We start from the raw sequence: 17,789 nt of genomic DNA on the forward strand, positions 1-17,789 counted from the left end.
TATTTAATTTATATTATTAACCTAATATAAACCAAAGTATTTGAGAATTTGAAACTTTGCCCTAATGGCAGTACTTGGATCACCCCTGTAATTACACAATCTTTAGGAAGGCATGGATATTTGTATGAAGTTACCCTCTAGGGACCATAAATGTTTATGCTAAATGTCACGGCAATCTGTTCAATCGTTGATGAGATACTACAATCTGTGGTGGACCAAGAACCTGACACCTATTCCAGCTGTCATGCTTAAACCACAAGTCACAGTCACATTATAGGTGCAGTGAGGTCAATACCATTGGAACATTACAGAAAAAGAAAAAGGGCTAAATAAGACACATCAGAAATCATAGCAGCTATGCGTGACATTGCAGAAGTTATTGTAGGTCAGTACTTTCACTAATTTCAAAATGTTTAATATTTCATGAAGAAAGATGGATTTTAATTTTGTGATTTTGCTTTTTGCAGCATGACCAGATGGACTCCACTGATATTGTTGAAGTAATGGATAATATTGATGATCTTGGTTGCAGGCCATCCTAATACACCTGCGTTTGTGTCTGCACTGAAAAAGTACTGCAGCTGCAGCTTTACTTCAAACACATCTTTCATTTCCACTCCCCTCTGCTCATGAATCCCCCCTTCATATTTCAGGCTGCATTGAAGTGACAGAACAGTGTCTGAAGCTACTCAGTAGAGTGCAGTGCTCATGCTGGGCTATTACACCGGCTCCCACAGAGTCAGAAGTTACCACAGTCTGAAAGAAAGCTAACGTGGTCTGTCTTCAGTGGAAAGAGTGAGAGGAATAGTTTCTTCACATAAGAGAGGGGGGAGTCATGGAGAGGCTGAAAAGGTGTATGGGTATTTAATAACCATATTCATCCAGTTCAGGCTGTGACCAGAGAAAGTTTATTCTATACACACTCTTCTCATCTACATTTGTCAGGGAGCAGTTAACTTAAAGGACCAGTGTTCAGGATTTAGTGGCATCTTGCGGTGAGATAGCACATCGAAACCAAATGTCTTTCCAAGTATGTAGGAGAACCTACAGTGGCTATACTTTTAAATGTAAAAGCGCAAAAGCTGTTCTCTAGGACCAATGTTTGGTTTGTGTCTTCTGAACTACTGTGGAAACATGGTGGCACAACATGATGATCTCCATGGAAGAGGACTCTCTTCTTGTGTAGATATGAAGGGCTCACTTTAAGCTAAAGAAAACACAGCGATTCACGACAGGTGAGAAGACGCTAATGAAACCACAATTCCTGTATTCCGTTCCTGCTGGTAGCTTCACTTAAATCCCGCACACTCGACCTTTAAGCGTGAGAAAATCCCTGGCTTCTTCAGCTAAACGCACAGTTCGTGTAAGAGCAAATCCGGCAAGTGCGTGACCTCATTTGCAGCTGAAAGGACAGGATGTGTTGTTGCAGTTTGTGCTTGTTCACCACCTAAAATTGAAAAATCATCATGGACACTGTTGTAATGTTTCCACTATGGTTGCAGTGATCTTTAATGCAGAAATGACTTCGGTTATCTAAATAATCCCAAAATACTCAACGAAAGATTTTGAGTATGTCCTAATAGTAATAAAGTTGACATACTAAGCCTGCATCTCTTTGTTATTCTTTTGCGTCTCTTCGTAATCATTTTGCATCTGTCTTAGGTTCTTTTGTGCCCCTCTGTTGTCTTCTGATTGACTCTGCAACCAGAAATGTTAACAGTCACCTCATATAGAGGCACCAGATCAGGAGCTTAAACCCAGTAGGCTTGGTCAGTAATCCATCCATGACAGTCGTAAGCCAGCCAACTTAACACTGGGGGTGTCAAATCTAGACTGCCCCTCTGGCCATGCTCCTGATGTAAGGGAACAAATGCATCAGGCTACACTAACAACACACTAATCAATTTTCTGTGGATTGTGGTAACTTGGAGGGATAATGTTATGGTCACATGACCTTACAGATGTCATTAAATTCCAGTATTTACTGTCTTCCAAACAGTTTTCTGAGCAAGTATATGTCTTGCTGAATCTTTGCCGTATTTAAATCTGTATGTGCACCCATGCATTTGGACTCTTGTGTGTGTTGTTGTGCATTCCTGCAAGAGACATTGTGTAGGTTTTTCAGCTGTATTCGCAACCACGCATGACAGTACAGCTGTGTACGTGTGAGACTGAGAGCACTGAGTGGTAGTCAGGTCAAAAAGCATTGCTGTAGCTCAAGGCTATGCAGTCCACTCATAAGGACTGGGGAAAAGGCCAATTTGCACACGTGTGCCAATGCAAATGCACACCCAAACACATTCATGCATCCATCAAACATAAAGCATGAAAGACAACAAAAGATATTGTTGGTTTATGTTTCAGTTCAATTTCCATTTCTTTTTCTTTTGATTCCGTTTTTTCTTGCCTGTTTTCTTATCTCCCTCCAGACTATTTTTACATCTGCTGCTCTCCCTTATTCCCCTCCCTTCCTCCCTCCTTCTCCTTTCCATCTCTCCGTCTTATCACACTTGTTCTCTATTTCAGACTTGGGCTGCTTCAAAGTTAGTGTGTGCAGTGTGAGTGTGTGTCACCTCAAGGACTCATCACACACGCTGCACGTACACATAAAAACACACACATAAATACTGCGTGCACAGTAACACATTTGCTTTGACAAGGATCTACACTCGCAATATTTCACTCGCACACACACACATACACACAGATCTGAGGTTGTTTCTTTGCAGCCTGAGGAGGTAGCCAGTGTTCAGAGCTCGCCTGTCACACCCTCACACTTGTGCTTCGCTCACAGTGCAGCCCAGTTCAACATGGCACAGCATGACATGGCACACTACAGCTCAGCACCACATGCGATATGCCAACTTAACACAATAACGTTCAGATAACACCAGACCCCCTGCCTGGAGCTACTCGGTTTGGCGAAACGCACCGCGGTAACAGCTGGTCTGTATACAGTCAGACAGAGAGACGAACCACAGGCCAACATGCTGAGCTGTGACATATGGATGGGTGTAACTGTACTATTTTCACCAAGTGCTGATAAGACTCGTAGTGCCGTGACAAACCTACTCCTGACAGATGTGTTTTATTCTGGGTTAATTATGAATGACTCCAAAATTAGACCACAATTTTCTTTCAACACAAAAGCAGAGTCTGGTTCTTACCAGACAACAGATGCTGCTGAAGGTTAAATTACTGGGATGCTGGCTGTTAACATTCTAACACAGTACTATTTAAATATGGGCAGTCTTTCAATCCTCTCGACTGGAAACTATTTCCACTGTATTTTCCTCATTTGTTTTTGTTTACATTTAGAGGGAGACATAATTGCTACAGAATTGTGTTGAGTGCAAGTGTTTTGTTAAATTTTTTCCCCTAAATGTAGCGAGTGCAACGATTATGGACCACATGTAAATCATAAGGAGGTGACCAGGGTCAGTGGTGCATGTACAAAGCTCTCGACTTTGACACGAGAGTCCGGTGTTTATGTTTAAGCCAGGGGTTCTCAAAATGATTTCTCAAACTCTGAGCGATTGGTCATAGCAAAATGACATTGAACAAACTTTTTAAGCAACATGCATTAAAGTTTACGTGGGATAGTCAAGATACTTAAAATATATGCAGACCTAGTTGGTTTGTTTGGACAAATGTAATGATAACAACAGAAATGGCTACTTAGAGTTTACTTTAAGAGCTGATATCATGCCGTTTTCCATGGTTTTCTTGATAATAACCAAAATCACTTCAGTTCTTCCATCAATAGCTATGGCATTGTACTGCCAAAAACAGCTTTTAGGCATTCCATGTTTTCTTTTCTGTCTGTTTTCGTCACATGATACACACAGGAGTTAGTACTTGATTCATAACTATTTTTTATCACCAGTTTTTGATGACTGCAGCCATGTATCTGACATGCTCTCCACCAGCTTCTGACTTTGTTCTACTGTCACAGCAGCCCATTCCTGTTGCACAAATTCAAACAAATTTGCTTTGTTTTTGGACTTGTGGTTCTCCATTTTGTGTTTGATGATTTTCCACAGGTTTTCAATTAGATTTAGATCTGGTGATTGAGGAGGCCAAGGCATGGTTCCAATGTTCTGGTTCTCCATCCAGGCTTTAACTGACTTTGCCGTGTGGCAAGGACCATTGTCTTGTTGGAAAATTCAGTCATTCGAGGCTGGAAAGAGTTTTCCAGCTGATGGAAGAAGACTGTTAGTAGCCCTGTACATGACCTGGTTCATTCTCCCTTCACACAATTGCATTTGCCCTGTTCCACCCAGACTGAAACAACCCCAGATCATCACTGATCCACCCCCATGTTTTACTGTAGGGGCAAGACAGTCTGGTTTGTAGGCTTCTCCAGGCTTCCTCCTAACCAGTAAATTGGCTGGAGTGGGCATCAACTGGTATTGGATTCATCACTGAAGAGAACCTTAGTACAGTCATCAACAGTCTAATCCTTGTGATCTCCAGCAAAGAGTAACCAGGCTTTCCTCTGCCTTTCATTGATGAAAGGCTTCTTCTGTGCCCTGTTTGACTTCAGACCAGCTTCAAGAAGTCGGTTTCCAACTGTCGTTGCCGAACAAGTCACATTTCTCAACAGAACCCACTCATTTTTAAGGTCCCTGGAGGTCTGACGATGATTCCTGACATAGGAACATATGAGTGCACGGTCATCTCTTGGGGTAGAAAGATGTTTCCTGTCACGACTAGCTAGCAATTTGGTGGTACCATGTTGGGCTTGTTTTTTCTTGGTGTAATAAATGGCAGTCTTGGAGATCTTCAATTTTTTCGCTACCTGTCTCTCACTCATGCCAATTTCCAACAATACCAAGATGGCTGCCTTTGTGGCTTCACATAATCCTTTAGTTTTAAGCATTATGTGAGAGCTGACAACTTATGAGTTGTGCTACAGCTTGAATGTAAGCAGGAAACCATTCTAGGCCTTTGCATGTGCAGTGCTGCTGATGACATGAAATGTCCTCTTATATAACCTGGGAATACAATTAAGCTTAAGCATGTCAAGTAGGACATGAAATATTATGTACTCAGCTGCATTTTTTATTGTGTTCATTGTATTCTTCAGGTAATATACCTTTAGTGGTACCAGGCATTGAAATGAACAAGAAATTGAAGAAAACAAGGGTGGTCTAATATTTTTTTTCTATTACTGTACCTCATAATCTTGACAGACTGCAAAAATAAAAATGAAAATTCCTATTACCTCATATGCTGCATATAGACACCAAGATCCTGTAACAACTGAACTTGTTTTATGGTTCTTGTCCAGGTTGTTTTCTCTTGACTAGATCCTTGCTTATGTTGTATCTACTCTCAGATGTATGTCACTTTGGATAAAAGTACTTGCTAAATTAAATTGTAGAATTGTAAACCTACCTCTGAAACAGACAGGCAAATGCCTCAGACTTGTTACAGTGGATTAGTGCAAATCAGAGTTTCTGTGACTTTTCAGACAGCGTGAAGGACATTACATAACATTAGGTTCACTTTGACACGAAACTGTAAGATTAAACTTTGTTAAATAACATGAGAAGCAGATTGATGAACACTTTTTTAGTCATGATGATGGTAAGGATACATTGGTCCAGCTGAGATAGATTCCAGATATTTGTTGTGAACCTGGCCATAAGTACCACAGTGAATGCATAGTCCTGACAGTGAAGCAAGGAGGTTGGAGTCTGATGATATGGGGCTTCATGAGTGCAAAAGATGTTTGGGAGATGACATTTATTAATGGCACCATGAATGTCTGTTCAAAAAATAGTGGCTGACACTATGACCTTGGTAGAAAAAGAACATTTTATCATGATAATGGTTCAAAGTACACTACCAAAATCACACAAGATTTTCTAAAGAAGAAAAAGTGAAAATTATGACCGAGTATGTCACGTTGAATATAACACCTAGAGGTATTTTAAATTGAGAGGGAGAACAACTCAACCCATCTGACAAAGAGTAGCTGAAAAAAAGTCTTTGAAGAATGGCAGAATTTTGTCAGAAAAAGTATCCTCCATGCTGAGTACAGTTGAGTCTGTCATCAGAAATATGGTTGCATAACATGGGATGTGTCAAAAAACACCAAAACAAAACTACATGCTCAATAACGAAAGGTGTACAGAATTTTGTTCATTTTTTTTTAGTTTAGTAAAGCTAAGCTGATAGTTTTTTTAATTTTACCTTCTTTTTTTTGACTATTTGTTTAATATTTTTGATGTTTTATCTGACTAATTTTACCTTTTTAATTGATGCAATTACTATAAGCTGATAAACTTTTGAATCATTTGACATTTAAGTGACATTGCACAGGGTTGTACTCAGTTCTGTTGTATACTACAATTAGTACAATTTTATTTATATAGTACCTTTTTAAACCAGTTGCTGTACTTAATATACAGATACAGGAGAGTAAACAACATGTATAGAAGGAAATATATATTAAAAAAATACTGTAATAATAAAATAACAGTAAAACCAATAACTGAAATGAAATAAAATAATGACTTCCGACCTCTGATGTGTGATTCCACAGCAAGCATGGCATCACTTATGACTGGGCAAACATGAACACAGCTCAGACAGTTAGTCCATATTTATTTCTGATTCTGACATATTCTTACATCTACATTCATACTAGTTATTTAAATTGTTTACTGGAGAAAAAGAGACACATTCTGTCTCTGTAATCTAACAGCCGCCGTCATTTTTTCTATGGTGTAAGACAAATGAATGATCTTTGCAGCAACAATACACAATACTCTCCAGACAGCGATGTCAACGATTGGGAAATAAGCTACATTTAAAGCCACATTTGTCTGAGAACAGGATTCCTGTGAATAATCTCTGGCTACACTATATTTTTAATGTCACTAACAATTTATTTTTATTGATCAGTGTAGTTGAGTAGAGAACGTTACACTTGATGTAGTCTTGTAATTGTGTGTTGAGAATGGATTGACTTGCCATTCGGTGTGAATGTCGACCTAAGCCCTAACTTTGAGCAGCCTTGGTTTCAGTTAGCAAAAGTTCTCTGCTAGTGGTTGAGGAACGATAATACGATTTTGGTTATATAGGGTTAAGTAGTCATTTCTTGTCTTGCAATTCACTTTTCCATTATTTAATCAGAAAAGTTCCTTCAGCTTAATGAAGGGCTGTGACATTAGTCATTCTTTAGTTCTGGATGTTGTATTGCAAAACCAGATGTTTTATGGAAATCAAATGAAATATATAGTCAGTGGACATTTTGCAGACACTGTCATTAGAAATATGTCATGTGGGTGCTCTGGTGACTTAGGTTAGAAAAGCAAAGCCTGTCCTTCATTGGACTATGTCATTTCCAATCTCCTTTGTTCCTTCATTTCCTTTCATTTCTTCTCTGCCAACCTTCAAATGAGGACATGAAACACCTTAAAGTACTTAAAAAGGTTTTTCATTATGATGAAAAAAACATTACTAGACAAATTGGCTGTTGCAAATTAGCATTATGTAAACGTAATTTTTAGAAGACAGTCTTGGATCTGTAAATCTGTAACTACCTCCACTGTCCCCAGCTGACCATGACATACCCTCTCTGATCGAATGGAGTCACAAAAAGTCTATTTCTTCATAATTCCTGTTTTTCTCTTTTACTGTATATAAAAAAGTAAGTTAACTATATTGGCTTTGAAGAATTATTCAGGGTAGAAACTTTCTTGTTGAAGCTAAATTATCTTGTTTCTACATTGTCTTCTTGTTTCAAGTATGATTTAGATAAAGTTAAACGCTGCTTTCTTGAGTCCATAATGACAAGAATATTAATAATAAAGCTGTTCAGATCAAGACTCTATAAATATTAACTTTGGGGAAATGTATCCGACTGCAAGGGTGCAAAGATTCTGACTGAAACTGTAATTGGCACGGCTGTAAAATTGCTTTTGCTGCATCGTTGCCCTCCTGGAAATGAACATAGTCACGGTCTTTAGATGTGGTGGGGATCAAAGATAGATACACATTTCTGAATATTATGTAGATTTATGAAAATTTAATTAATAAAGACTAATTGACCAAAAAGTCAAAGTCAGCTGAGTCCTTAATAACACATTAAATGAAGTAATTAACTAAGGCAATAGCCCTAAAATCCATTAAATAGACTGACATACAGAGAGACAGATGCTTTGACTTATTACAAGGAAAAAAAAGCTGGATTTGGAGTGAAAAGTGAGCATCTAGCGGACGACAGCAAATTCAGCCGTTCACCACTAATGCTGACATTATCCAGGTCCTTTTAACACTAAGCTTTGACTCTAGTAAATGTGTCTGCTGGACTTCAAACAACATTTCGACTCCTGTAAGTAGTCAGATTGCAGGGGATTCACATAAGTAGGCCAACTCCCTAAATCTCCTGTCGTCTCTTTTCCAGTGGACGGAGCGATCCACCGCGCTGCTGGTCCTTTGCTGAAAAAGGAGTGCGCTTCCCTCCACGGCTGTGAGACGGGAGAAGCCAAGATCACCTGCGGCTACGGCCTCCCAGCAAAATGTGAGTATAAAGAGTGTTTGTGTGACTTCTAGCAATTGCAGCGAGGCTGCTTGGTGTGGTGCCACTGGACTGTGTCCATGTGTGAGTCAGAGTTCTAATGACAGGATGTGGCTGAAAAAGAGCAATCATCACAGTTGGGTTTCCAAAGAAATATAAAGGTTAAAAAACTTCAGAAATAGAAAATAATAAGAAAGAACACATAAAATAATCCAGTTGCGCTGTGCAAATTCAATGGAGTTATGTTATATTGTTGACAGTTATTAACAGTTTTTTCTTGGAGATGACTTAAGGTAGATTCATTTTCCTTTTCTTTGCAAAACCAAACACCAGCGGAAACATGTATGCATCCATAATAATGTCATTTACTGCGTTCCATTTATAGCAAAGTAAATGGCGCTCAGTTATTACCTTTCCCTCCACTGTAGCATTTAAAATATGATGAAAGTCGAGTATCAACATGACAAGAAACACTTTTGAAGGTGTTATAGTTGACAATCCTTCTTCAGGTTTCCCTTCATCTAAAACACCGACATATGAATGTGGTTAGCATTAGTACACGGCGTTAATAAGAAGAACTGAGCAGCATTTATTATATTATTAAATTTCACTTTAGCAACTCTGGCAGCTGCACAATGAAGCATACAGTCTCTTTATTTGGATATTTTCCAGATCTTTAAATCTAATAAAAATATCACTCTGGCAATTTGAATTATTAAAATTTACTTAAATTATTATAGTCATTGTGTTTTTTTCTGTTCAGTCATTAGTTGTTTAGTCAATAGTACATTAGTAAAATATGACTATTACAAGAGCCCAAAGTGATATTTTCAGATTGTTTTGTTCAAAAAATAGTTCAAAACTTACAGATATAAAGTTAATAATAAATTAAACACAGAAAGCAGCAAATATTTGAATCTGAGGGACTCAGTCCACCCAAAAAAAGGTCATTTGTGCGATTAATTTTGTTTGAATCAGCTACTCAATTAAGTTTTTTCCAACCTGGAAATTTGTTTACTTGCATAACCTTATTACTGACTGCATACTGTATATTTTTGTTCATGTCAACAACTAGAAGGGGATGTAAAGTTTTAAATGGACCACTGATGCAAAAGCAAAAATAAATAAATAGGGAAAACATCTGAGAAAAAAAAAATCATAATTCAACTTGCAGAAATGTAAAGTACATCTTAAAATTGTTAAGAAAAAATTGATAAAAAGATTTCATCAGTTTTGAAAGTGGAAGTCACCCATTTATTGTACTGTAGAAGCCTACAGTGCTGTCTAATAGCACTTACCTGGACAAGTCTTGCTGGGATTAAATTGTTGTCTCCTTTTAAATAAAGTGAAAAGCTGTTAACGACGCAAAAAGACCAAACCGCCAAAGTAATCTTGTGGAACAAGATCTTGGCTGAACAAGATAGAAAATAGCTTGATACAAACAGATAAAAAGGCAAAATATGTTACTTTATTTACTTTTTACTATTTACTTTACTTTTTTTTAAAAATATTTTGATCAAATCCCTCTCCTGCAGGTATTTTTTTTTACCTTGCTGACATGCACATATGTTGTTTTTGTATGCTAGAAGACATACCATGACTAAAATAAGCAGTCAACATCTGTAGCACTGGGGGTGAAAGGTGCTACAGAATGATGAGGAAAGACTGACAGCGTGAGATCAGAACCATTATCGCTTTCACATCCAGCAGCAGCACCACTCTGCTTTAGTCATCCACCGTGTTAGCATGTCCATATGGCATTTTTATATGCAAGAAGACATATCATGGACAAAATAAACAGTCAACACCATGGCTGAGCATTTCTGCCTTGAAACTGCAGAGTATCAATGACCGTCTCAAAAATACAAATTTCGACTTCTTTGGTTTCATATGTAATGAAGTAAACTTGCAGAACGGAGCTTTTGGTGATATTTTTCTTCTTCAGAATCACTTCTCAGTTTCAGAACACATATGGCTGAATTACTCCAACATTACAACTAGCCATGGTGCAGGAAAAAAGTAGTTTCACAGTAGTTAAGCAGAATCGTAGGTGAGCTGGTAATTGGAAAGAACTTTAAGGGGATTAATCGATACTTGTAGACAAACTTTAATTGATCATCTGTTGGTTTAGTAAGTCTAGTTCACCTTATTAATCCAGTGTTTTTTGTTGTTGTTGTTTTTGCCAAGAAAGCAAACATAGTGTATTTCTTTTGTTCTGGCTACAGATAGAAGTGTTGTTTGGTGTCTGTGTTCCCTGCTGTGCTGAATATTCATTCAGCTGCTGCACTTGAAGCTCACAGGGATTTTTGAGCCACGATGGACAATATAGTGGTTGGATGTGTTAGCATTTTCAATGACTTTTTGAGGCAAATATCTGCACAAACCTGTATCCAAATTTCAAAGGCTCACCTGTATCAGATGATTTTTTTTCAGCCCCACCAGTGCTTGCTTCTTTCTCAGCTCGGCTGCCTGCTTGGTCTGTCAGCTGCTGACCAATAAACCACGTCTGAAGGTGGAGTGGAAACTACTGATTTAATTGGCTAATTTATATCAGCTCTGCTTGGAAGTGCAGCGCTAGCCCAGCGCTGAATGCTTAATACAAAGTTTGACAAAATAATGATGAGGTTATCATTCAGTGTATTATAGATAACAAGACTGTCAGTACCAGAGCTATTCTTCTAAATTGGATTTTTTAAAGGGGAACTCCACTGATTTTCATCACGGACATCAAAGTGTATTCACAGCTCTGGGGGAACACTGCTAAATTTGTGAAGAAAGTTGAAGTCCATGTGAGGCTCCAGAAGGAGCTACACAAAATCTGATAAATTGCCTCAAGTGATGACATCACTTGAGTCAGTATTGGATGGGACTGATAAAAATGAAAGAAATCTGTAGGTGTGGTGTTAGAGAGAAGCGTGGCCCTAATAGGTATGGCAGTAATGCAGTAGCCAAGCTTTGTACATAATAATGGCCACCCAGGTGTGTGTGCGTGTGTGACAGTGCGTTTGTGCGAGCGAGAGATTAAAGCAAGTCTGCGACTGTGTGATATCAGCGTCTAGTTCCGCAGAGAGTTTAAGTTCACAGTGGCAGAAAAGAAAAAAAAAAGAGAAAAAAGGAGAGAGAAGCGCTGATAAAGGCGAGCTCAAGGCAGAATGGAGAGCAGGAATAGAAGAGATAGATAAGGAGAGAGTAGGAGAGTGGGAAAAAAATAAACGAAGCAACGTGGGGGAGAGGAGGGATGTGAGGGAGCTGAAGACAGCAGGGAATTAGCAGGAGATGAGTTCTTACATTGTCTGTTCTTCTTTGTGGTTCACTTGTTTAACTTTGAGGATGTTAGATGAAATTTTTTTGTGTGTGAGCGGATGCTGCATGTGTGCATTCTTTCATCATATACTCGATCATGCCGTCTGGTGCTATGCATATGCAGACTGTTTACTCTGCATCAGTGTACACAGTGAGCAGTGCAGTATCTCAGAGTATACAGTGAGAGCTGTCTGTCAGGTCCTATCACTCTGTTACCTGTAACTCTGTCAGCGTGAGATCAACGTGACTGACATCTTTCTGACTCACCGGCTGACAAACTATGTGTGGGTGTGTGTGCGAGCCGCTCTGTGTTGCGTTCATGTGTGCGTGGCCATTACCCAGCATGTGGTACAGAGACTGGCTCTCTCCTCCCAGACAAAATATTAAGTTCCAAGAATAATTCAACGTACGTCTGCTCCAATGCTTAAACACTCACAACAGGGCTTGATTACCTCGCCGCAGGAGGGAGAGAGAGGCAAGACAGCAACAACAGAGAGAAAGCAAAGGATGGAAAAACAATGCAGCCAGAGGACAACGTGGAGGCAGAGCGGTGCCGTGGAAAAGGGCGAGAAATGAAAATGAAACTCGACAGGAGAGCGGCAGGAAGGTTGACAGACAGGGCCGATCTCAAAGCCAACACTTTGATCTTGATTTGTATGGGCTTGCCACCAGATGTGGGATTTCAAGAGCATCTGACTTGCGAGTTGCCAAATGGTCCAGAGGACCTGCTGTCAGCCCTCCATGCAGAGAGTCCGCCGATGATCCCGCAGCCACTTAGCCAGCAGCATCCCAGTATTGTAACCTAGCAACAACCAGAGCGCATGGCACACTACTGCTGCTGTTTAGAAAGAGTCTCATGCAATTTGGAGATGCTGACAAATGACAGCTGGAAAATTTCAAGCAGGCCCTGCCTAAAATAACATTAACCAAAACTTAAAAGCAGTTAAATCAGCAACTGTCAACTTTGGGGCATATGAGCCTCTGTAATTAGGAGGACTTGATTAGCAGCAGAACAGTTGGAGAGCAGTATGTTTGTGTGTACATAAAATGAGCGTATTGCTCACTAGTGAGCCCAGTGGATGCCGTAAGATGCTTTTGCACGTGTAGGTGAATGCTAGTGTGTGTTTTTGCTGTTGCCAGACAAGGGAATGTTGGCCAATGTGTTGTCCAGACAACCCAGAGCCCCAGAGCTCACCTGTGTACCGATAAACACAGATATAACCCTGCTAACCTGTTCCCCAGCCAGCCCTGCTCCCCTGCTAAACACACCGACATGCAGCACTGGGGACACAAGGTGCAGAAGGGTAGACTTGAAGAGAATGAAAGAGAGAGCCTGCAACATGAGATCAACACCATAATCACTATTCACATCCAGTAACAGCACCACTCTGCTTTAGTGATGTCAAAGCAGAGACTTACAGACATAAACATCACAAGGACTGCAAATACAGAACAAATGCTAAAGAGGGAAACAGCATGCAGCAAGCTTTACAACATAATAGTCTCCCATGAGTGTAATATAGATAATCTGGCAAAACAAAAACTAAAAATCGAAGTCGTACATCAGTCAGATATATTTAGAAAGCAAAAAGTAGGTGAAGAGTAAAATCATTATCTTTTACTTGACTGTAAAAATTGACCACAGCACGCCATAATAGCTGTAGTTGTGTCCCTTTAGATATTTCAGTTGAGCTCATTTTCAGTTTTACTTCCAAATAAAGTGGCAGCTAATTTGGCAGAACTGTTGACTTGCTTGTAACCTGTGGTTTGCCGGGCAGCTTGTGTTTGTTTCTCACTCGCAAGTCTTTTTTGTAGTGTTACTGAGTTCTCAGATCTCAGCAATTACTGCGTTGAGTAACCACTGGTTGACGCTTGCGTTTTCCTTTAAGATCTGCTCGAGTGCTGTAAACCTTCAATAAGTGATTTCTTTGCCACTTGGGGACAGAAATGGAAACAAGCTGCAAGCTCAACACTGACACACTGTGTTGTTACCTTTTAAGATGTTAGCAGGTTTTAGCTCACAAATCTAAAGTTCCCATACAACTAACTTGTTTGTCACATACCTCAACTACATTGCAAATCAACATGTCTTGTTGGTCAACCTGATAAGCCAGAAAATAAAGAGGGTTCAAACATGTTTTGAAAGGGTCGTATTTTAACCCAAACTATGCAATTTTGCTAAACCTAATAAAGTAATTTTGCTGCCTAAACTTAATCCAACTTGTAACATGTAGCTACTGCTGTGAAAGAGTCAACTAAAGTGTTATATTTTACGAACACTAACCACATAACTTTGGCACCTAAACCTAGGAAAACAGCGAACACAAACCAAAAATTAAGTCCAAGAATAATGGTCCAAAATGGAGACCTTTCCCATATCTTACATCTCAATGAGAAGCATCCATCCATTATCTATACGCTGCTTAATCCTCAGTAGGATCGGGGTCTGGAGTCTATCCCAGCTGACTTAGAACGAAGGCAGGATGCAACATGGACAGGTCACCAGTCTATCACAGGGCTACAGAGAGACTGACAACCAAACACACTCACATTCACACCTACGGACAATTTAGAATCACCAATTAACCTCAGCATGTTTTTGAACTGTGGGAGGACGCCGTAGAACCCGATGTAAACCTACCCAGGCACAGTACTAACTGCTGTTCCACTGTGCCGCCCAGGAAGAAATGTGTTTCTTTCAAAGCATATTTGAGCTGTTTAGTTGTACTGGAGCACAAAGGTTGTTTTAGAAGTTGCTTTTTTACACTTCCAGCAGATGCAGAGCAACATTAATATTCATTTGAAGTCGTGGCCACCTGAAGAAGAATCTGAGACCAATACTCTCTTGTTTATGTCTGTTTGTTAGCTTCCACTTTCTGCTTCAAATACCTGTGTCTTTACCTGCTACATGCTCCACAGTGTTCTGTGTCTGTTTGAGGTTCGGTGCTGAGCAGGACGCGTACGGTGCATTTTTGTAGAATTTTTAAAAAACAAAGACCTGCCTGGTACAGCTGAAAATGAAATAGAAACATAATGGAACAGACCAAACTAGAAGATTAAGCTTTGCACTTTTAAGCTCTAAAGCAGAGCTGCAGTCCTGTAATAATTCATCAATACAAGTTATCATGTGATCCATTGTTAATATAGAAATGTTGATTATAGTTATTTTAGGATTGATTAACAAGAAGTTCAACAGAGCTTGCAACATTATTAATCACACAACAATACAAGCTGTTTGTTATCTATGTATAAGCTAAGTGCATGCAATATGTACATTAATCAACTCTTTTTCTAATTTTTTTAGAAAATGAAAACCTCAAATAATATTTTAAATATACCATGTGCCTCATTAAACTGTGCAAAGCGCTTCAGTATTGCTGCTTTGTGTTGTCGCGTGTGCCAAATACCGTACATTGTATTTGCAGTGTTTTGTATTTAGGGGGAAAACTGGCAGAGTGTGAAAGAGACTGTTTGGAGAAAGTGGGAGTTGCACAGTTGGAGGTGGAAAAAGATGGAGGGAAAACAAGATGGAGCTGGAAGCAGATAGAAAAAGTGCTGAAGGAAATAGAGAGGCACAAAGCAAGAGAGATATCACTCTGTCAAAAACTGGCTGTGCTGCTCCCCTCTCTTCTCTCCATGCCTCCCGTCTCCCAGTTTCTGTTCCCTCGGTGGCCAATTACCGCTAATTAAAATCCTCACTGCAGCTCTCCCGGACTCCCCCTCTTCCTCTCCTCCAAGACCTCCGTCTCTTTGCCTCGCCTGTCACCCTGTCGCTCTCTCTCGTCTGTTTATCTTCCTTTGAAGACATGTAGTTTCTGCCTGTCCTGATCAACAACTTAAACACCTTGGTTGCTCCTGTTCTTCTCATCTTCTCTCTCACCTTTATACCTTTTCACCCCTTCTCTTTTTTCCTCTTCTTCACTCCTAAATGTGGTTTGTCTTTCTCCTCTGTATCTCATTCCTAACCTCTTTCCGCCGTTCCTTTCCTCTACCCGTCTCACCTCCTCCCCCATCATCATCAGCAGTGAGCTTTCTTCTTTAGTTGTGCCAAGAGACTTGACAAGGCTCTGGGCTAAAGACTGTAGCACCCAGACTGTGATACTTCGCTAGTTGGGGAATTTTTTTCTTTCCTTCTCCTTTTTTTTTCTTCTTTTTTTGACAAGGTTGTCGACATCTTTGCTTCTTCCTGCCTCGGCGTCAGCAGTGTGATCGTTCCAGGTGTTAAAAAGGTTCATCAGAACTGCTGCTGCAGATGACGAGGAGCGTGATGATGATCGCAGCAGAAGCAGCATCGGTGTTAATTCATTCAGTTAATTTATTCGCCTTGAAGGAGAAAGGGGGATAATAAAAAAAAAAGCTCCAGTGTTGCTTGGCTCAGGGAAAGAGCGTTGGAGAGCGGGAGTGAGAGTGAGTAAAGAGTGTCTTTGCCACTGCTCTCTGATGAAGAGAATTATGTCCGCTCCTTGAAGCGTCTGCATCTTGTTCCCCCCTTTCCCGTCCACTCTTGTGCTCGCGTTTAGAATAACTGCCTCTCTCTCTTGTTCAGAGAAAAGTGGAAAGAGATAGGAAGGACCATAGGGGCCTTTACAAGACCTGAGCCTTCCTATTGTGCCAAAGCCTGGGCCTGGATTTAAGAGCTGTGTCCGCTTGGCTGAGCACAAACTGAGGCCAAGCACACAAAGGACCAGCTAGCCTTTTTTTCCTGCCTCCTGCTTTAAAGTCAGATAAAGAAAGCCGAGGCACAGATGGAGGTATGAGAAGAGAGAGACAGAGAGAGAAAGGGGAGAGGAGGGGAAAGGATGGACGAATGGATGGCTGTTGAGTATGAAAAGCAGGAGCAGTGACTCGTGGCCTCCCAGGTAAGAATGGTGAGAGGCCACAGGGGGGAGGAAAGGGAGGAGATGGAACAGAGGGGTGGGTGGGAAGAAGCGAAAAAGGGGGTAATGACAATAAAAGGAAAAAAGCTGGAATGGTTGACAAAAAGCGGGTGTCACCGGATGGCACTCAGTCAAGTTCTCTTAAGGTTCATGCCAGTGAAACGCCCACTCATGAGAGAGAGGAAAAACACACACACACACACACACACACACACACACACGCACACACACACACACACACACACACACAGTCTCTCGTCTCTTCGCAGGCTGAATTTGCAACACGAGTGTAAAATTTGTTTAGCTATCCTCCTCCTGCGTTTCTCACTGTTTTCCTTGCCGGTCTACCTGTTGGTGCCATTTCCTTTTATAAAGTTGTTCAGCTTGTTTATCAGTGTTTTACCAAGACAATCACACAGTGTGACGGGGCCATAATTAAACAAGTAAAGTACGATATTTTCAGAAAAATGTCTCAGTGCCGTCTGTGGGAAACAGGCTTTTTGCATTATAATTAGGTCAGACTGATTTGTGTTTTCACACGTTGATGAAAGAAGCTTCTTAGCATCGATTCTAATCAATCTGATAAGCACTACAGTATTCTCAGGCGGAAAACGAGATAAAAACCACAGAGGACATTAGCACTTTGTGAGGAAAAGGGCTTTCTACAAGAGAACATCTGACATAAAAGAGGAAGCATGTGGTGATAGTTTCGGATGTCACATTGATTAAATATTGTGCTTATGAACAGTTTTTGCATTTTAAGTTCTAGCCATTAAATCATGTAGGACTGTCATAGTTTTTCCTCTACAAATGTATCTGACCACTTTGGTTTGTGGCTGCTTTACAGATCAGGATTTTACAATAAAATAGGTTTGTTAATATGATGCTTAAACAGGTGCCACATTATAATTCTGTTTTTTTATTATTGCATGCGTAACACTAATCCGAAGGTATAACAAATTACAAATATAACTCAGTTCTGAATTAGTAGAGAGTACTGACTTTAAAGGTTATTTTGGGGCCATTCTATGGCTTTGATGGACAGTGACAGTGGAGAGAGACGGTGAATATAGCAA

At 40.1% G+C, this 17,789-nt stretch overlaps 1 protein-coding gene across 2 annotated transcripts in view; it reads left to right on the top strand.

Annotated features, from left to right (window-relative positions):
* The window catches only part of macrod1 (mono-ADP ribosylhydrolase 1), a 135,667-nt gene that overhangs the window by 83,534 nt on the left and 34,344 nt on the right, over positions 1-17,789 (top strand). For both annotated transcript variants that reach the window (XM_023281999.3, XM_023281998.3), the window contains exon 5: positions 8,420-8,536. In XM_023281999.3, coding sequence (XP_023137767.1) covers positions 8,420-8,536 — 117 coding nt within the window. The remainder of the gene's footprint in view (positions 1-8,419; positions 8,537-17,789) is intronic.

This window comes from Amphiprion ocellaris, chromosome 13 (assembly GCF_022539595.1).
Source record: "Amphiprion ocellaris isolate individual 3 ecotype Okinawa chromosome 13, ASM2253959v1, whole genome shotgun sequence".
NCBI lineage: Eukaryota > Metazoa > Chordata > Actinopteri > Pomacentridae > Amphiprion > Amphiprion ocellaris.